The sequence below is a fragment of the Diceros bicornis genome, chromosome 31 (assembly GCF_020826845.1).
Source record: "Diceros bicornis minor isolate mBicDic1 chromosome 31, mDicBic1.mat.cur, whole genome shotgun sequence".
NCBI classification, from domain to species: Eukaryota; Metazoa; Chordata; class Mammalia; order Perissodactyla; family Rhinocerotidae; genus Diceros; species Diceros bicornis.
In genome coordinates this window covers 1,079,388-1,098,288 of record NC_080770.1, presented here as the reverse complement: position 1 = coordinate 1,098,288, position 18,901 = coordinate 1,079,388, and the positions used below count along the sequence as shown (strand labels likewise).

Sequence of the window (18,901 nt, the reverse complement as noted above, 5' to 3'; positions counted from 1 at the left end):
AATGGGTTAAACACTTGAATTAAAAGGCAGATTGGCAGAATGGATTAAAAAAAACATGAGCCAACTATATACTGTCTTCAAGAGACAATGTAGATTAAAAGATACAAATGAAAGGAAGAAAATGATATGCCCTGCAAATAGTAACCAGAAGAGAGCTGGAGTGGTATGCTAACATCAGACAAAATAGATTTTAAGATAAAAATTATTACTGGAGACATAGAACATTTTATAATGATAAAGAGTAAATATCTCAAGAAGATATATCAACTATGGACATATCTATACCTAATAACAGAGCCCCAAATACATGAAGCAAAATACATGAAGAATTGATGGGGGAAATAGATGATTCAACAATAATAGTTGGAGACTTCAATACTCTACTTTCAGGAATAGATACAACTAGACGGAAGATCAGCAATGAATAGAAGACTAGAACAACACTCTAAACCAACTGAACCTAATAGACTATAGAGACTGCTCCAGCCTGCAAGAGCAGAATGCATACGTTGTTCTGAAGTGCACATGGAACGTTTTTCAGAGTAGACTGTATGTTATGTCATAAAAAAAGCCTTAATAAATTTAAAAGGATTGAAATCTACAAAGTATGTTCTCCAACCACAATGGAGAAATTAGAAATCAGTAACAGGAGGAAATTTGGTAAATTCACTAATATGTGGAAATTAAACACACTTCTAAATAACCAGTGGGTCAAAGAAGAAAACAAGGGAGAATAAAAAAATACTTTGAGATAAATCAAAATAAAAACACAACATACCAAAACTTATGGGATGCAGTGAAAGCAGTGCTTGGTGGAAATTTATGGCTGTAAATACCTACATTAAAAAAGATCTCAAATCATTAACCTAATATTCCACCTTAAGAAACCAGAAAAAGAAGAGCAAACAAAACTCAAGCATTCAGAAAGAAGAAAATTACAAAAATTAGATCAAAGATTCGTTCTTTGAAAAGATCAGCAAAACTGACAAAGTTTTAGCTAGACTGACCAAGAAAAGAAAAGAGAGAACGCTCAAGTTACTAAAATCGGGAATGAAAGAAGGGACATTGCTACTGATTTGACAGAAATAAAAAGGATTATAATGGAATACCATGAATAATTGTATGAAAAATTAGATAACTTAGATAAGATGGAGAAATTCCTAGAAAGACACGAATAGCTGAAACTGACTCAAGAAGAAATATTTGAGTAGATTTGTAACAGGTAAAGAGGTTGAATTAGTAATTTAAAAACTTCCCACAGGAACAAACCCTGACCCAGATGGCTTCACTGGTGAATTCTACCAAGCTCTTAAATAATCAATACTAATCCTTTACAAACTCTTTGAAAAATAGAGGAGGAGGGAATACTTCCCAACTCATTCTGTGAGTATTACCCTAACAAAGCCAGACAAAGACATCATGGGAAAGAAAACTACAGGCCATATCCATTGTGAATGTCGAAGTCAAAATCCTCAATCAAATACTAGCTAACTGAATCCAGCAGCATATAAAAAAGATTATACACCAGGTCCAAGTGAGATTTATCCCAGGAATTCAAGGTTGGCTTAACATCTGAAAAGCAGTGTAATTGACCATATTATACAATAAAGAACCAAAGACACATGGTCATATCAATAGATGCAGAAAAAACATTGAACGAAACCCAATACACTTTTATGATAAAAACACTCAACAAACTAGAAATAGAAGGGAACTTCCTTGACTTGATAAAAGATATCTATGAAAAATCCACAGCTAAGATCCTGCTTAATGGTGAAAGACTGAATGTTTCCCCCTAAGATCAGGAACATGACAAGGATGTTTGCTCTCGCTGCTTCTATTTAGTATTGTACTGGAAGTTCTAGCCTGGGCAGTTACAAGTGAAAAAGGAATAAGAGGCATCCAGGTTGGAAAGGAATAGGTAGAATGATCTCGATGTGTATTTGACATTGTCCTGCATATAGGAAATACTAAAGAATCTTAGATTAGAATTATAAATGAGTTCAGCAAGTTGCAGGGTATAAAACCAATACAGAAAAATCAACTGTATTTCTATACACCAGCAATGAAGGAAACAATTCCGTTTACAATAGCGTCAAAAAGAATAAAATATGTAGGAATAAGTTTTAACAAAAATGCAAGGCTTGTATACTTAACTACAAAATATTGTTGAGAGGAAGTAAAGGAGTCCTAAATAAATGGAGAGACATCTCATGTTCATGTATTGGAAGACTTAATATTGTTAAGGTATCAATAATCCCCAACTGATCTATAGATTTAATGCAATCCTTATAAAAAAAAATCCTAGGTGCCTTTTTAGCTGAGAGTGATCTTAAAATTCATATAGAAATGCAAGAGACCCAGAGGAGTCAAAACAATCTTGAAAAAGTAGAACAGCGTTGGAGGATTCATTTCCCTATTCCAGAGCTTAACACAGAGTGATCAAGACAGTGTTGTTCTGGTATAAGGACAGATATGTAGATCAATGAAATAATATTGAGAGTGCAGAAATAAACCTTGACATTTTGGGTCAATTGATTTTTGGCAAGAGCGCCAAGACAATTTGGTAGGAGAAAAGAACAGTCTTTTAAACAAATGGTACTGGGATAACTGGATATCCACATGCAAAAGAGTGAAATTGGACTCCTGCCTCACACCATACGCAAACATTAACTCAGAATGGATCATAAACCTAAATGCAAAAGCTAAAGTTATAAAACTCTTACAAGAAAACATAGGAGTATATCTTTGTGACCTTGGGAAATGGTTTCTTAGATATGACAACAAAAGTACAAGTGATAAAAAAATAAATTAGACTTCATCAGAATTAAAAACTTTTGTGCTGCAAAATGCTATCAAGAAAGTGAAGAGACAACCCAAGAATGAGAGAAGATACTTGAAAATTGTGTATCTGATAAAGGGCTTGTATCCACAATATATGAAGAACTCAGTGATATGATGAATAACCCAATTAAAAACAGATAAAGTATTTGAATATATATTTCTCCAAAGTAGATATATAAATGCAGTAAGCACATTAAAAGCCATCAGGCAAATGGAAATCAAAACCACAATGAGATACCTCTTCACACTCACTAGGATGGCTATAACAAGGAGAAGGACAGTAACAAATGTTGGCAAGTTGTGGAGAAATTGGAACCCTCATTCTTTTCTAGTGGTGTTGTAAAATGGTGCTGCCCTTTGGGAAGACATCTTGTCAGTTTCTCAAAAATGTTCAACATAGAATCATTGTATGAGCCAGCAAGTCCACTTTTTTTTTTTTTTTTTTTTTTTGTGAGGAAGATCAGCACTGAGCTAACATCTGATGCCAATCCTCTTCTTTTTGCTGAGGAGGATTGGCCCTGAGCTAACATCCATGCCCATCTTCCTCTACTTTATATGGGACGCCGCCACAGCATGGCTCTACAAGTAGTGTGTCGGTGCACACCCGGGATCCGAACCGGCGAACCCTGGGCCGCTGCACTGGAGTGCGCACACTTAACCACTTGCGCCACTGGGCCGGCCCAGCAAGTCCACTCTTAAGTGTTCACCCAAGAGAAATGAAAACATATGTTCACACAAAAACTTTTACATAAATGTTCATAGCAACATTATTCATAATAGCCAAAAAGTAGAAACAACCCAAAAATCCATCAAATGGTGAATGGATAACAAAATGTGGTATGTGCATATAATGCGATATTATTCAGCAATAAAAAGGGATGAAGTACCGATTCATGCAACCTTGAAAACGTTATACTAAGTGAAAGGAGCCAGTCAGAAAGATCACACAATGTATGATTCTATTTACATGAAATGTTTAGAAGAGGTAAATCTATAGAGATAGAAAGTAGATTGGTGGTTGCCAGGGGCTGGAGGAGGGAGGGGTTGGTGAGTGACTGCTAATGGGTATGGGTCTTTTTGGGGAGATGAAAATTTTCTGAAATTAGATCGTCGTGATGGATGCATAACTCTGAATATACTAAAAGCCATTGAATTATATGCTTTAAATGAGTGAATTGTATGATATATGAATTGTATCTCAATAAAGCTATTAAAAAAAGATATACCAGTTAACATTTGTCAGACTCAAATGTGGCTTTATCTTCTGTGGCATAACAGCTTTTAATCTACTTTGAAATCTTTTATTCCCATTTGTTGTTGTTGAGGATTTCTGTTCTGAGGCCCATCCTTCCTGGGCATTAATAAAGAGAAAATGTAGAGAATATCCCCAATGGTGATCATTGACAGCCTCTTGGGGCAAGACTGTGTTTCGTGTCTGCTTCTTCATTGTTATCTTGTGTGGTCCTCATCGCAGCCCTTTGATGGATGGTACTTCTATTTGATGAAGGAGAAACTGAAATGGAGAGAGGTTAAGTTGATGGCCCAGTGTCACATAGCCAATCAGACAGGGAATGACATTCCAATCCAGGCTTGATTGCAGTTTGCTCTGTTGACCACTGTGCTGACCACCTTCATACGTATAATTTTAGCAGTGATATCTTCCTTCAAAAATAGGCTTTTGTAAAATTTGTAAATTTCAAATTTATTACCTTAAGATTCTGGTGGTTTGGTGTTTTATAATGAGCTGTGATAGCCTCCTGTACTCTTTGTTCCCGAAATTGGGCTCTTCCCAGAATACTAATACTGTCAGTTGGTTAGTTCAGCTTGCAAACAAGAAGAAATCATTAACCAGCATGTTGTTCCAGAAGAATGACCAGAGACGCTAATTCTAAAAATCCAAGAGCTTTTATCAAAGTCTGTCCCCAGAGTGCATTCTTGGCTACTCACTGGGCGCGGAATGTAGCTTGTTTTTGGGCAGTGGTTTGTGGGCTGCTCTAGGTTACTCATTAGCCACCAGAGCTCCTAAGTCCACTGTGGGAACTGCCTGTTACAAGCTCAGATCCTCAGTGGCTGACAGACCTGCTGCATTTTAGGTAGAGGTGACGCAGGGTGGCAAAGACGAGAATCTCTTCAGTGTGGAGCAAAGATCAAACTACAAGCCTGGCAGGGCTTACCGCTGCAGGCCCGGCTCTCCTGCTGCCGCTCTGCCATGTCAGGACTGTATCTGAGGTCAGGGGAGGGCAGTAAACCCCTCCACCCCCCCCCCCCCAAGCAAATTCTTTACCTAAAAACATAACATCTTCCGCTAGATCTGCTCCCAGCAATATGGGGTGGCTGGGGTTGTTGGTGAGGCCCTCTGCCTGGAGAGAAGTGCAGCCTGAGGGAGCGTGAACTAGCCTTTGCCAGGAAAGGCCCCAACGGGCCCTAGTGCACAGGCTACTCTACGGGGTCCTCCCCCGTGGAGGGTGATGAGGTGTCCTCCCCCGTGGAGGGTGATGAATTGGTCGTGCACAGTGGGAGAGGCCTCCTTCCAGGGCATTTTGGTAAATTTAGGACATAATCGTTGATTCAGATGTGTTAATCTGCGTATGGATTGTCAGTCATCCACAGTCATACTAGATTTTTCTTAAAACTACCTCAGACAGGCGCGTTTGAACCCACGTGGCAGCTTGCTCCGATGGAATTCCCCTTTGGCTTTTCTAGGCTTTAACACTTAGGGTCAGCCTTGCTCAGCTGAGTAAAAGCAACAGCTACCATCTGGTTAAGGGCTAGTGTTTGTGGGCTTATGTGCTGGGCACTGTGTGAGGGCTTGTGCTCCTTGATCCTCGTGATGGTGTCTCTACCATGAGACAAAGGCATCGAGGCGACAGCCCAGACCTGAACCGGGGTAGACTCCGGCACCAGGCCCTCCACCGTCTGTGTCCCTGCACCATCTCTTGAGTTCCCAGGTGGGCAAACCTGCCTCTCCTCCTAGGGGTGCCCTGGCCATCCTGCCCTGTGGGGGATGTGCCTGTGCAAGGCTGTTTAGGTGGGAGTGGGGACAGTGAGAGGAAGTACCTGGGAGGCTAGAGTTGACTGTGGCAACAGACAAGGGGGTGCCTAACTCTGTTGGAGGGGAAGGGGGTTTCTTGAAGAGGTGACAGCCTCACTGCTTAGTTGAAGGGGTGGAGGGGAGGCTACTGCAGAGGCAGTAGAATGCCTGGGGACCAGGGTGGGAAGGCAGGCATGGCCTTCTGTGCCCTGAAGGGGGGCTCTGGTGAATCTCACTGGGCTTTCCCCTTAAGGGAGGGGGGCTGAATGGTGAGCAGGGCCCAGAACTGCGGGGCCTTGAACATAGGCCACACGGGGCGTGGACAGCACCCCCTGCCCTTGGAACACTCGGGTTTGTACAGGGGAAGCTGTGGTCAGATGGATCCAGGGACCCCGCCAGAGGCAGGGGAACATTCAGCTTCGGCTTGAACATTTCTGGAGTTGGGGAATCCATTGCCTCACAAAGCAGTCTACTCCTATTTTTTCCTTTTTGTTGTAAAGTAAAACACAGATACAGAAAATCACACAGAACCCATGTTTAAAGATTAATGAGTTATTATAAGGCAAACACCCTTGTGACTTCCACCCAGGTGACCACACCAGAAGCCCTGCCACATGCCCAGTCCCCTTCACCTTTCCCCAAAACTACCAGGGCTGGGCTCTTTGTTTTCTTTACATTTCTCACCCAAGGATGCCTCCTGAACACTATGGTTTGGTCTTCCTGTTTCTAAACGTTTTGCGTTCTTTAATCTTTTAATCTACGTCCCTTTCTTTTCCCTACAATGGTCTGTTGAAGGCCTGGCAGGCACATGAAGTAGAGGTCATGGTGCATTTCCCCACGTTCTTGGCTGTGTGGCAGCTGGGTGGAAGGCCAGATCACATGTAGCTGACCCCTTGGCCAGACTCCAGGTGATACCCTGCTCTTTCGTATGGGGCTCGTGCTGTGGCTGGCTGACTTCCCCCCCCCCCTTTTTTTTTTCCTTGTGAGGAAGACCAGCCTTGAGCTAACATCCATGCCAATCCTCCTCCTTTTTTTTTTTTTCCCTCCTTTTCTCCCCAAAGCCCCAGTAGATAGTTGTACGTCATAGTCGCACATCTTCTAGTTGTTGTATGTGGGACGCCGCCTCAGCATGGCTGGACAAGTGGTGCGTTGGTGCACGCCCGGGATCCGAACCCGGGCCGCCAGTAGCGGAGCGCGCACACTTAACCGCTAAGCCGCGGGGCCAGCCCCTGGCTGACTCCCTTTTGGTGAGGCTGGCAGCTGTCCACGTCCCCAGCCTTGCTCCATTCATTCCTTTGGGGAGGCAAAATGGTGATACGCCCCTTCTGTAATTTCTTTTTCACTGATTTGTTGGAATGCTTTTATAAAGAGACCCTTCGCTGTATGTGCTGTCTGATTCCCTGGGGGATGTTCATGTGGGAGAGGCAGGGTAGCTGCTTCCTTCTTTCCCTTTATTTAGCAGTTTTCAAGATAACTTGTTCCTTAACATCCTCTGAAGTCAGGTGACCAATTTGGTGTTTTCTCTTTTTAATGTAATTTGAACTCACGGATTTTAACGTTTTTGTGAATTTTGATTATTGCCCTTTTTATCCTTTTTGAAGCTCAGGCTGTCCGACGTTTGGCTGATGGAGTCTCTTGGTGAGGGTGCTGAGTGTTTTGCTGTGGCCCTGGTGGTCTGAGGTCTCCGACAGTCCTCGATAGGGAAGAAGTGCAGGCTCGTCGCGTGCTTTGCCTCAGTCCTGGAGCCAGCAATTTCTCCAAGAAGCCTAGTTTTGTGTAGTGGGAAATGGTGCTCCTAGACCCTAGTCTGGGTGTGGGGGTGCTCATGGCTACCAGAGTTATCATTCTGAGCCTCTTTGGAGGACAGCTCTAGGAGAGACACATACTTGTCTTCACAGGAAGATCCTTAAGTTCAGTATGGCCAGGGTTTTCTGTTGAACCTCTTCCACACCAGGAATCTCAAGGACACTGGGGATGATCCAGTTAGACTGTGTCCTCATCACTCATGAACTTTACCCTGGGCTGCACCCACAACAGGCTCCGACCCTGCCGCTGTCAATGAGCACTCACCAGGCGCCTCCTGCCCCACCCTGGGAGCAGGTGTGCATTGTCTAAGTGTATTATCTGAGAGTGTACTATTACCTGCACGCTCTCCCTTTTCACCCTCACTTCAGTGCTGAATGCTCCCTGCAGACCCTTCAATCCTTTGATCAATGTCTCTGGTAACTTTGGGTGGCAGAAGCTCACTCTCTGGAGTGCCGGGAAGGGCCTGGGGCACGTCGTTGGTCTCTGAATTCTCGCATGTTGATAAAGGTGGTACACTTGAGGCTAATTGTGCTGGATATAAAGTCCCTGTCTCACGTTTCTTTTCTTTGCATATCTTAAGTGTATTCACCCTTTTCTTCTGGTGTAAAGTGATGCCGCAGTCTGAGGATATCTGATTTTCTTTCTCATGTAAGCTGCCTGCTCTTGTTCCCAGATATTCAAAGGGTTTTTTTCTTTAAAGTCCAATAATTTTATTAGGATATATGTTGGTGTATGTTATTTGGGCTCGATATTCACAGGAATGTGGTGTGTTTTTTTAATGTGGTTTTAAAGCTTTTATTTACTTTGTTTAATTTCAGGAAAGTGTTTTCAAATGACGCTTGTTCGTCTGCTCCACTGCTCAGTTGGTTGTCTTCCTCGGGGACACCTACTGTCCATACGTTGCATCTTTGTCCGTTTTCCGTATTTGCCACTTTGTCTTGAATCTTTTATCTGTTTCTTCATTTCTTTTTGATTTAAGTAATTTTCTTTCTTTTCATCTTCTCTTCCTCTCGAGACCTCTGTTGTGTTGATTCTTTTATTCTTCATTTCTGAAATGATTTTTTATTTCTCATTTTCCTGATTTCTGTTACCTAATATCTGAGTTTTTCTAATGGATTTTTAAATATCTTCTGTATTGTTCTTGATATCTTTTAGCTTATTTAGAAATAGAGGTCTCTTGGGGCGGCCCCATGGCTTAGTGGTTAAGTGTGTGCGCTCCGCTGCCACCGGCCCGGGTTCGGATCCCAGGTGTGCACTGACGCACCGCTCCTCCGGCCATGCTGAGGCCGCGTCCCACATGCAGCAACTAGAAGGATGTGCAGCTATGACAGACAACTATCTACTGGGGCTTTGGGGGAAAAATAAATAAATAAAATCTTTAAAAAAAAAAAAGAAATAGAGGTCTCCAGTTTTGATCTATTCTGTGGGGACATCTTTCCAAGGGGCTTTCATTGTTTGTAGGAACAATGTCCATTATTCTGTTGTTTGCTCTCCTTTTTTCTTATAGTCTCTTTGTATGGAATTTGACCTCAGTACTTTCCTGTTGCTTATTTTTATATGAAATGAGTTTTCTGAATGTCAGAGGAGGCACAGCCCAGGGTGGCTTTTCTGTCGCACAGTGCTCTCTCCTCTGCTGTCTTCACTTGGCTTCCCTGGCCCTGTCTGCCTGCTCCTGTGGGCCCTCCCTGTGCCTGTTGCTGTGTTCCTCTCTCGCTCAGTGTGGACTCCTGGCCCAGAGGCTCTGCTCAGCTGGAGGCCCGGGGGCCAGGCTGCTCCAGCCCACGGTCCTCGCACTCAGCCCTTTGAGGTAACCTGGTTCTGCTTGGGGCTCTTCTGTCCTCAGGTCTGGCTGGTACGCCATTCTTTTCTCCACCTTCTCTTGCACAGATGTATTGTCATGAGATCTTGTGGCTTTTGGTGATTTTCCTTTTGAGGGAACTGCGCTCAGAGATGTAAAGGAACTTCCCCCTTGGTTGCAGAGCGAATTAAAGGCTGCTCTTGGATTCCAGCCTCTCATGCTTGGCTCCAAAGCCCACTCTTATTATCATACGCCTGTGCCTCTCAGGGAGAACACAACCTGCCCTGATTAAAAAAAAAATGTGTGTGTGTGTGTGTTGTAAATTGGCCAATTAAAGAACAAGCTTTGGATGAAAACTTCTAGCTTCTTGCCCCAGCCCTGTCTTGTTCCACAGAGGGAGTGCAGTTTAACAATTTATTTCTGTTGCTCCCAGTGGTTCCCCTATATGCTAAATTATGTACTTTTAGTTTTATTTCATGATTTGTCAATCTTGAGTGATATCTATAGATTCCCCTGATGAAGGTGATTTAGCTCATTTAACGTTATTTCTTCTTTCCACTGCTTCCCAGTCTTTTTATTATTTCTGCTCTAGATCTGACCCCTTTTGACTCTGCACAGCGTAAGTTCCTGCCACCCGGGGGGGCGGGGTCTCTTCTTCCCTAGGGCTTGGGTAGGTAGAGTAGAGTGCACACACCAGAGGGAGGAGCACAGACCCAGATTCCTGGACCCCTTGTCAGGCACATGCACACGCACACGCACACATGCACACACGAACACGGGCACACACAGGCACGCACGCAGGCATGCATATGTGCACCCACACGCGTGCCCTCCTGTGTGCAGTGCTTTGCCTGTCCGGTCCAGGCTGTGTGAAGCTGCCTGCAGTCTTTGTGAGCGTGGCAGAAGGCTCCCAAGACATTGTTTTCATGGCCCTTTTTGGCCAGGTCCAAAAAGCCTACTTCAGCAACGACAGTACTTTTTGAGAAAAATTTAAGGAAAAGTTTGCCTTTGACTTGCCACCCAGTGGCATCAGGCCCACTGCTCCACGTGGTGCCCCTTAATTTCTCAGGGGGCCTTCAGTTGCTCAGCTTCTTACAGATGAAGGAACTGGGGCACTGCTGTGAGCGGCTCTCTGGCCGCACGAGGTCAGGGCTGGGAAGAGAGAGTGGCTGGCAAAGGAGGTTTGGGCATCTCCTCCCAGCCTGCACTCCTCGTTCCCCAGAGCTGACTGCCGTCCTTGTTTTGTTAAAGGTCTCCAGCCCCCACCCTCTCCCCCAACTGGAACGGCAGCTCCCCAAGGGCAGGAAGTGTTACTTTAACCCAAGTCCCAGCACCCCGAACAGTGGCTGGTGAGTGAGCCTGCCCCACGGCGCTGTCCTGACCACCTGCTCCCTTGGGGCTTTTCTAGGGTAGGATTGGCTCAAAGGAATGTTCCTTTAATTCAGCAGATATTAAGCCCTATTTATTAGCAAGTTAGTAGTAAAAGATAAATGATGTTCTGGGAGTGTCCTGGAGAGAGGGAGCTTGCCTTGCTGAGGGAGGCGAGATAAGTTCCAAAAGGAGCGGCGATGGAGGCTGAGCCGAGTGGATGGCATTTCTGGAGGAGGGCACAGGTGAGCCCAGTGTCTCGGCATCTGTGGGCACCCGGGGCTGCCAGTGTTCTGGGGGTGGTGGAAGCCTTTCCTCCCACTGAAAATATAGTCACTAAACCAGGGACTCGCCTGGAGAGGGTCTTTAATAGTAAACTTTATTCCTTCTTTCAAAAAGTGATAGAAATTTACACAGACTTGTTTTTGCATACAACTCATCTTATCCTGTGTGGTGAATAATTTCTTATATTTTTACAGTACTTGTTAAGATGTGTAGACCTCGAAAAATCATATGTGCTCTCTAGGCCTCAGTTTCCACACTTAGTCAAGGTGGAATAAAACTGAATATGGTTTGAGCTCCAGTCCACATCGGACACATTTGATATGTGGAAATGTTTGTTGAATTAAGGCCAATTTAGCAATAGATCTAGGATGCAGCTAAAGTTTGTCATATATGTAATGTACCTTTCATCCTTTTTTCATATAATGAAGCATTCCCAAACTTCAGTGAATATTATAAAAGTGGACTTATCAGATTTTGTAGGCTGGTGGATTTCATAAGGAAAGAAAATTGGAAGCCTGCAGTAGTTGAAACTTTATACTTTGAAAAATTATCTGTGGCAGTAAAAGTCAATTTTAGGAGTAAACTGTTAGCTGATAATGATTTATTATGGAAAACATTCAGCAGGTTTTTGAGTGCTTCCAATTCCAGAACTGTGGTGCAAAGTGGAATTAAAAATGGCGCCAGAGATCCCCTCCCCGTGTGTAGTGGCTGCTTTCCTGTGTGGCGCTTATGGACTTTCCCCACCCTGACCTGGGAAGGCCACACTGGGCTGGGTCAGGGCCCAGGCTTCTGCCTCAGCTGCCTCCGCACTGGCTTTGGTTGGAGGCCGATTGCTTCTTTCCGTGGGCTCCTAAAAGCAGTGATTTTGCCTTTAATTGGGATATGTCGGTCTTGTCAGTGAATGGGCGTTTGTTTAGAAATCAATTAAAGTGTTTAGAAATCAATTAAAGTAAGAATGCGTTTGTGTTCTCTCTTTTTAGGCAAAAGTAAAGAAGCAGAAATAAAGAGAATAAACAAAGAGCTGGCAAACATTAGATCAAAATTTAAAGGTAAGTGTGTTTAACTTTTGTCGTGAAACGTTTTGTTGTAAATTTCATATAGTAGGAACTTAATCTTTTAATATCATTTTTTTTTCACTTCAAACCAAAGTTAAGTTCTCGGTATAGTTACTATCATGGCTCTGTTAAAATTAAAAAGTGTTTAAAGTTAAGCCGTTGATTATTCTTAAGTTGTTTGATGGTTTATATGCACTGGATCAGATAGTGTGGCCCCGTCCAGGGACCTGGTTTTTTCCTGGAGCTGGAAGGACACTAATACAGAGCAGCTCCTTCCATTCACGGCCTCTTCTCCACAAGGGCCAAGAGTGGCGTGAGCCACAGACCTGATGCGTTAGGGGCTCAAAGTGGGCATCTCAAATGAAGAAATGCTCTACCTGAGCCCGCTTATTATTTGTTTGGAGTATTATCAAGTAATCTAAGCACTTCCTGTGTTGAAGTGTTTTCTTTCTTTCTTTTCTTTTCTTTCTTTTTTTTTTTTTTTTGGTGAGGAAGATCAGCCCTGAGCTAACATCCATGCTAATCCTCCTCTTTTTGCTGAGGAAGACCGGCTCTGAGCTAACATCTATTGCCAATCCTCCTCCCCCGCCCCAAGCCCCAGTAGATAGTTGTATGTCATAGTTGCACATCCTTCTAGTTGCTATATGTGGGATGTGGCCTCAGCATGGCCGGAGAAGCGGTGTGTTGGTGCGCGCCTGGGATCTGAACCCGGGCCGCCAGTAGCGGAGCGCGCACACTTAACCACAAAGCCATGGGGCCGGCCCTGAAGTGTTTTCTGTGTTGATGAAATGACTAATGTACCATGTTACCTGATCCACCAGGTAGACTGCCTCTTTGTAAGCTAGTTTGGGGGGTACACCTTCCCTGAACATCCTCATTTTGAAGAATTGTAAAATGTAGATTTTCAGTCTTTAGGACGTATTTGTGAAAGGCTGGTTAATCTTTTAAGCCTTAGTTTTTCAGTTAATTTTTATAGGTTTGAGACCCAGTTCAAGTCTCTGAGTAGACTTTAGCCGTGAGAGTGGCTGAAATTGTCCAGGAACAATGAGTAGAGGAGAGGGCTAGGACTGAACTCTGAGGAACTGTAGTAACAGGCAGAAGACAGAATTTCTTGGAATGGATGCTTTTTCAGGGCTTGAGAATGGATATTGTGTGTTATCAGGTGATGCAAAAACTGGTGGAATTAGAGCTGTTACCAATTGGTATATCCCCTGTTGAGCCCTAGGGAAAGTATTATGGTTAATATTTTTAACCAGGCCCAAGGATCCTCTGGAAGGTCTATGAAACTCCTGAAATTGTATGTGAAATGGTTTGCTTATATATATTTGATTTTTGGGCGGGTGGGGGTGGTGTCTATAACTGGCATTGCTTTTAGAAAAATTTTTTATTTATCTTTTTTTAACAAAGACTTATATAATATATAACAGTCTTTATTTTTTTTAGTGCAATGTAAGGTTCACAGCAAAATTGAGAGGAAGGTGCAGAGATTTCCTATATACCCCCTGCCCCCATGCACGCACAGCTTCCCCATTATCAGTATCCCCCACCAGAGTGGGACATTTTTTACAATCCATGAACCTACATTGACACATCATAATCACCCAAGGTCCACAGTTGACATCAGGATTCACTCTTGGTGAATCCATGGGTTTGGACAAATGTATAGTGACATGTATCCACCATTCCAGTATCATACAGAGTAGTTTCACTGCCCTACAAATCCTGTGTGCTCCGCCTATTTGTCCCTCCCTCTCCACTAACCCCTGGTAACCGCTGATCTTCTTATTCTCTCCATAGTTTTGCCTTTTCCAGAATGTCTTACAGTTGGAATCATACAGTATGTGGCCTTTTCAGAGTGGCTTCTTTCGCTTAATAATATACATTTAAGGTTCGTCCATGTCTTTTCACGGCTGATAGCTCATTTCTTTTTTGTGCTGAATGATATTCCATTGTCTGGAGGGACCATGGTTTATCCATCCGCCTAGTAAAGGGCATCTTGGTTGCTTCCAAGTTTTGGCAATTATAAATGAAGCTACTGTAAACATCTGTGTGCAAGTTTTTCTGTGGACATAAGTTTTCAGCTCCTTTGGGTGAATACCAAGGAGTGTGATTGCTGGATTGTATGGTAAGAGTATGTTTAGTTTTGTAAGAAACTGCCAGACTGCCTTCCAAAGTAGCTGTGCTGTTTTGCACTCCCACCAGCAAAGGGTGAAAGTTTCTGTTGCTCCACATCCTCGTCAGCATTTAATGTTGTCAGCGTTCTGGATTTTGGCCACACTCGTAGGTGTGTAGTGATATCTTACTCTTGTTTTAACTTGCATTTCTCTGATGACCTGTCATGCGGAGCATTTTTTCATGTGCTTATCTGCCATCTGTACATCTTGTGTGGTGAGGTGTCTATTAACTTTCGTTGCTTCTTAAAGGGAGGGGATGTCACGTGGTGGTGAAGAGTGAGGTTGCCCTGACTATGCCCACATTCATATCCCTGCTCTGATGCTTATTTGCTGTGTCACTTTGTCCAGTTACTTACCCTTCTGTGTCTTTTTTCTCAGCTGTAAAATGGGATACTGATTACCTCAGGCTGGGTTCTCCGTTCAGCAGACCCTGAGATGGGATTGGAGGACAGAGTTTTATTAGAGAGGACCACTAGTTAAAAGTAGAGGAGGAGGCAGGGTCAGAGAGGGCTCGGGAAGCCTCAGATGGAGATGCTGGTCTGCTGAAGTTGTCACTAGCCGGTTAGGGAGCTTTGGAGTGAAGATTGCCTGTTAGAGGAGTCTGGTGTTAGGTGGAAATGGGGCTGAGCCCTCGTACTGCCCCGTTAAGAGCTGAGGAAGGCAGACCCTGACGGAGCTAACCGCTGTCGCTAACCACACTCTTGGCAGCTCCAGTCCCTTACTGAAGGGAGAGTCCATGTCTGCTACGCTAATTGTATCTATATGCAGAAATACATATAAATTCCTTGGCAGAAAGTGAGTGCCTAACAAATGTTAATCACGTTCTTATTATAAAAAGAGGTGATGGCCCTGCAGATGGTAGATCTTCACACCATCTGTATAGATGTTTTGGGACAAACAAGACTTTGGTTTCTTCCACCTTCATGCCTGTCTAAGCTAAGCCCTCCTAGATAAGGGTGGGAGGCTGCCTCTTACCTGTTAACCAGCTGGTGTTTATTGAGCATGTGCGTGCCCTGACGAGAGAAAACCAACTTGCTCACCGCAGAAATGTGCACTCTGGGGAACTTCTACTTCCAGTTACAGTAGATGAGATAATTTAGACTGTACTGTCCAGTAGAAATATAATGCAGGTCACAAATACACACATAATTCCAAATTTTCTTTTTTTGTGTGTGTGTGTGAGGAAGATCAGCCCTGTGCTAACATCTGCCAATCCTCCTCTTTTTGTGAGGAAGACTGGCCCTGGGCTAGCATCCGTCCCCATCTTCCTCCACTTTATATGGGGTGCCACCACAGCATGGCTTGACAAGCGGTGCATCGGTGCGCGTCCGGGATCCGAACCAGTGAACCCGGGCCGCCGCAGCGGAGTGCGCGCTTAACCGCTTGCGCCACCGGGCTGGCCCCCCAAATTTTCTAGTAGGGACATTAAAAAAAAGTAAAAAGCAGGTGAAACTAATCTTAATATATTTTATTTAACGCAGTATACCTAAAATACTATCATTGCAACATGTAGTCAATAAAAAAAGTTATTTTTCACACCAAGTCTTTGAAATCTCGTGTGTATTTTACACTTAGAGCACACTCAGTTTGCCACCACAGTTCAAGTGCTTAGTAGCCACGTGTGGCTAGAAGCTGCCACTTTGGATGATGATGCGGACTTAGACCAACTCTTTCACTGAAAACAACTTAAAAAGAGACACAGTATTAAAAAAAATCTTGAGAGCATCATACAGTAACAAGAAAAAAGGAGAATTACTGGGCCTTATCTGGGAGAAGGAAAGTGCCCAGGGAAATAAGTACAGCACTCAGCTGTTTGTGCCTTGAGAGCACGGGGTAATCCCAAAGGAGCAGCTGTGAAACAGCTGGAGTTTTGGTGACTTTGGAAGTGTATAGGGGTGGTTATCAATCAGAGTGATTTTGCCCTCCAGGGAACATTTGGCAAGACCTGGAGACATTTTTGGTTGTCAGAACTCAGAATGGGTGCCCTCCTGCCATCTAGTGGGTGGAGGCCAGGAGGGTGCTAAACACCTGACAGCCCCTCATCAAGCATTATCTGGCCTGAGATGTCAAAGTGCTGAGGTTGAGCACCTTTGGTCTAGAAGGAGAAAAGTCAAAGCCCAGAGCCCACCAACAGTAGAGCCCCGCTTCCCCTTTAAACTGAGACCCTCAAATGCAATGCCCTTAGGGCAAGAGTGAACTGGAAGTGAGCCCCTCTTGTCACAGACTTGCAGCTGGGCTTCTAATATCTGGATGCTCTGCAGAACCTCAGCCTTAAACTTAAACTAAGGTAAGAAAAACAGTCCTCTCTGGAGGGAGATATTATCATTATAGGCTGCAAATGATTCCTACAAATAATTTTTCACATATAATGTCCAGCATACAGTCACAGATAATCAGGCACACAGAGAATCAAGACATCATGATCAAGAACCAGCAGAGACAACAAACAGAATCACAAAGATCTCCAATACCAGATTCAGATTATAGTAGAGAACTAGCTTTACCTTTTTTTTTTTGGTGAGGAAGATTAGCCCTGAGCTAACATCTGTTGCCAGTCCTCCTCTTTTTGCTGAGGAAGATTGGCCCTGGGCTATCATCTGTGCCCATCTTCCTCTACTTTATATGTGGGATGCCTGCTACAGCATGGCTTGATAAATGGTGCGTAGGTCCGTGCCTGGGATCCGAACCTGTGAACTCCAGACCACTGAAGCGGAGTGCACGAACTTAGCCACTACGCCACTGGGCCAGCCCCCTAGTTTTACCATTTTTAAAGAGATAAAAGACAAACTTGAAAATTTCAGAAGGAAACCTGGAAAGTGTAGACACAGCAGATTTTGAAATAACATCAAATGGAAGTTCTAGAACTGAAACATGCAGTAATCAAAATGAAGGACTCAACAGCCGGGTATAATGACAGACATCGTTGGAGAGAGATTTAGTGTTCTGAGAGATAGGTAAGAAAAACCCCTTTCTTGAATGTAGCCCAGATGGAGGACGAAAAGGGCAAACGAAAAAGCGGGTAGGAGACATAGGGATGTGGGGATAGGTCTAAAAGGTTTAATCGGTGCCCGGAAGGAAAGGAGAAATTGTGAGACTGAGAACTTGCAAGAATTCATGAAATTTACCAAACAACAGGTTAAACAAGCACAGTTCAAATAAATAAAATGCAGTCTACACCTAGACACATTATTGTGAAAGTGCATAAATCCAAAGACAGGAAATCTTAAAAGTAGCCCCAGAGGGAAGAAGATGGGTTGTCTTCAGAGGCGCAGCATATATGCTGACAGCTGGCTTCGCACAGTGACAGGGGAAGCAGAACTGCGCAGAAGACTCTCTGAAATGCTGGAAAATAACCGTCAGCTGGAGTCAGTGCCCAGCAACAAGGCCTTTTAAGAATGAAGCTAAAAAAGACCTTTTTCAGAGCAAAATGGGGAGAATTTCCCACCAGAAGGCCCATGCTAAAGGAAATTCTAAAGGATGTACTTCAGGCCAGAAGCAAATAATCGCACATGAAAGGTCAGAGATGCAGAAAAGAAGGAAAGAAGTGGTAGATATGTAGGTAAATTTACACGATCTCTGTGTTTAGTAAGGTTTTGTGTAGATATAGATATAGAAGTAAAATACTAGACAACAAACAAAGGATCATAAAACTTGGATAGTCGTAGGAACACGAGACAGTTGTATCTATAATTAGAAACCTTGCTGTCAAGAAAGCTCGAGGCCAATGGCTTCCCTGGTGAGCTCTGTCATTTGAGGAAGGAGGTGGGGCTTGGTCATGTGACATGGCCCGTGGAATGTAGACAGTGGCTATGCGCCACTTCTGAACCTAAACTTGAAGGGGGTTGCCCATTTCCCGTCTCCTCCACGAGAAGCACATGCTTAGGTGGTGGCTGGGCTGGGAGCCTGGGAGACACACGGAGCAAGCCCAGATCCACCTCCGGTAACTCGGGTGGTGGAGGCAGCCCCAGCCGAGCCCCGGCTGACCTGCAGACTCGCAAGCAAGGAATCCCTGCTGGTTGTGTAGCCACTAAGTTTTGGCATGGAATGGGTTAGTTAAGATGACATTAACTGGCATACCCTCAGTCTTGAAACCTTTAGAGAACAGCTGTCGTGTTAGACTATGCAGAGACACGACAGTTTCTTATTATTGATCATCTTCAGGAGTTGACCAGATGATGTAACATTGATTTGCTGGAGGTGTTCACTAAGTTCCAGGCACGAGGGGTACAGAGGTGAATAAAAAAAGTTCCCGTAAAGAACATCTGTTATTGTAGGTGTAGAAAGACATAAAAACCCACAACTTTTTCCTGAGGAAATGTGAAAGCTCACCTGTCAGGGGATTCGTTATACTGTCCTCTTACACGCGGTCATTGCCCAGCTTCCCCAGTTTCCATCATTGTGCAGTGTTCCTTCATCTTTTGCTCTTCTTTTTCTCCTGGGATATTTTGACACAGTAATCTTTAAAATTGGCTTTATGAGATACAATTTATTCACAATAAAATTCACTCATTTTAAATGTGCACTTTGAATTTTGGCAAAT

General features: G+C 43.8%; 1 protein-coding gene across 5 annotated transcripts in view; it reads left to right on the top strand.

The window, feature by feature from the left end:
• Nucleotides 1-18,901, top strand: part of AP2A2 (adaptor related protein complex 2 subunit alpha 2) — an 85,688-nt gene that overhangs the window by 18,493 nt on the left and 48,294 nt on the right. For 4 of the 5 annotated variants that reach the window (XM_058526067.1, XM_058526068.1, XM_058526065.1 and 1 more), the window contains exon 2: nt 12,113-12,181. In XM_058526067.1, the coding sequence (XP_058382050.1) occupies nt 12,113-12,181 (69 nt within the window). Of the gene's footprint in view, nt 1-10,869; nt 11,093-12,112; nt 12,182-18,901 lie in introns of those variants that run through there. The other variant, XM_058526066.1, reaches the window with a different exon arrangement.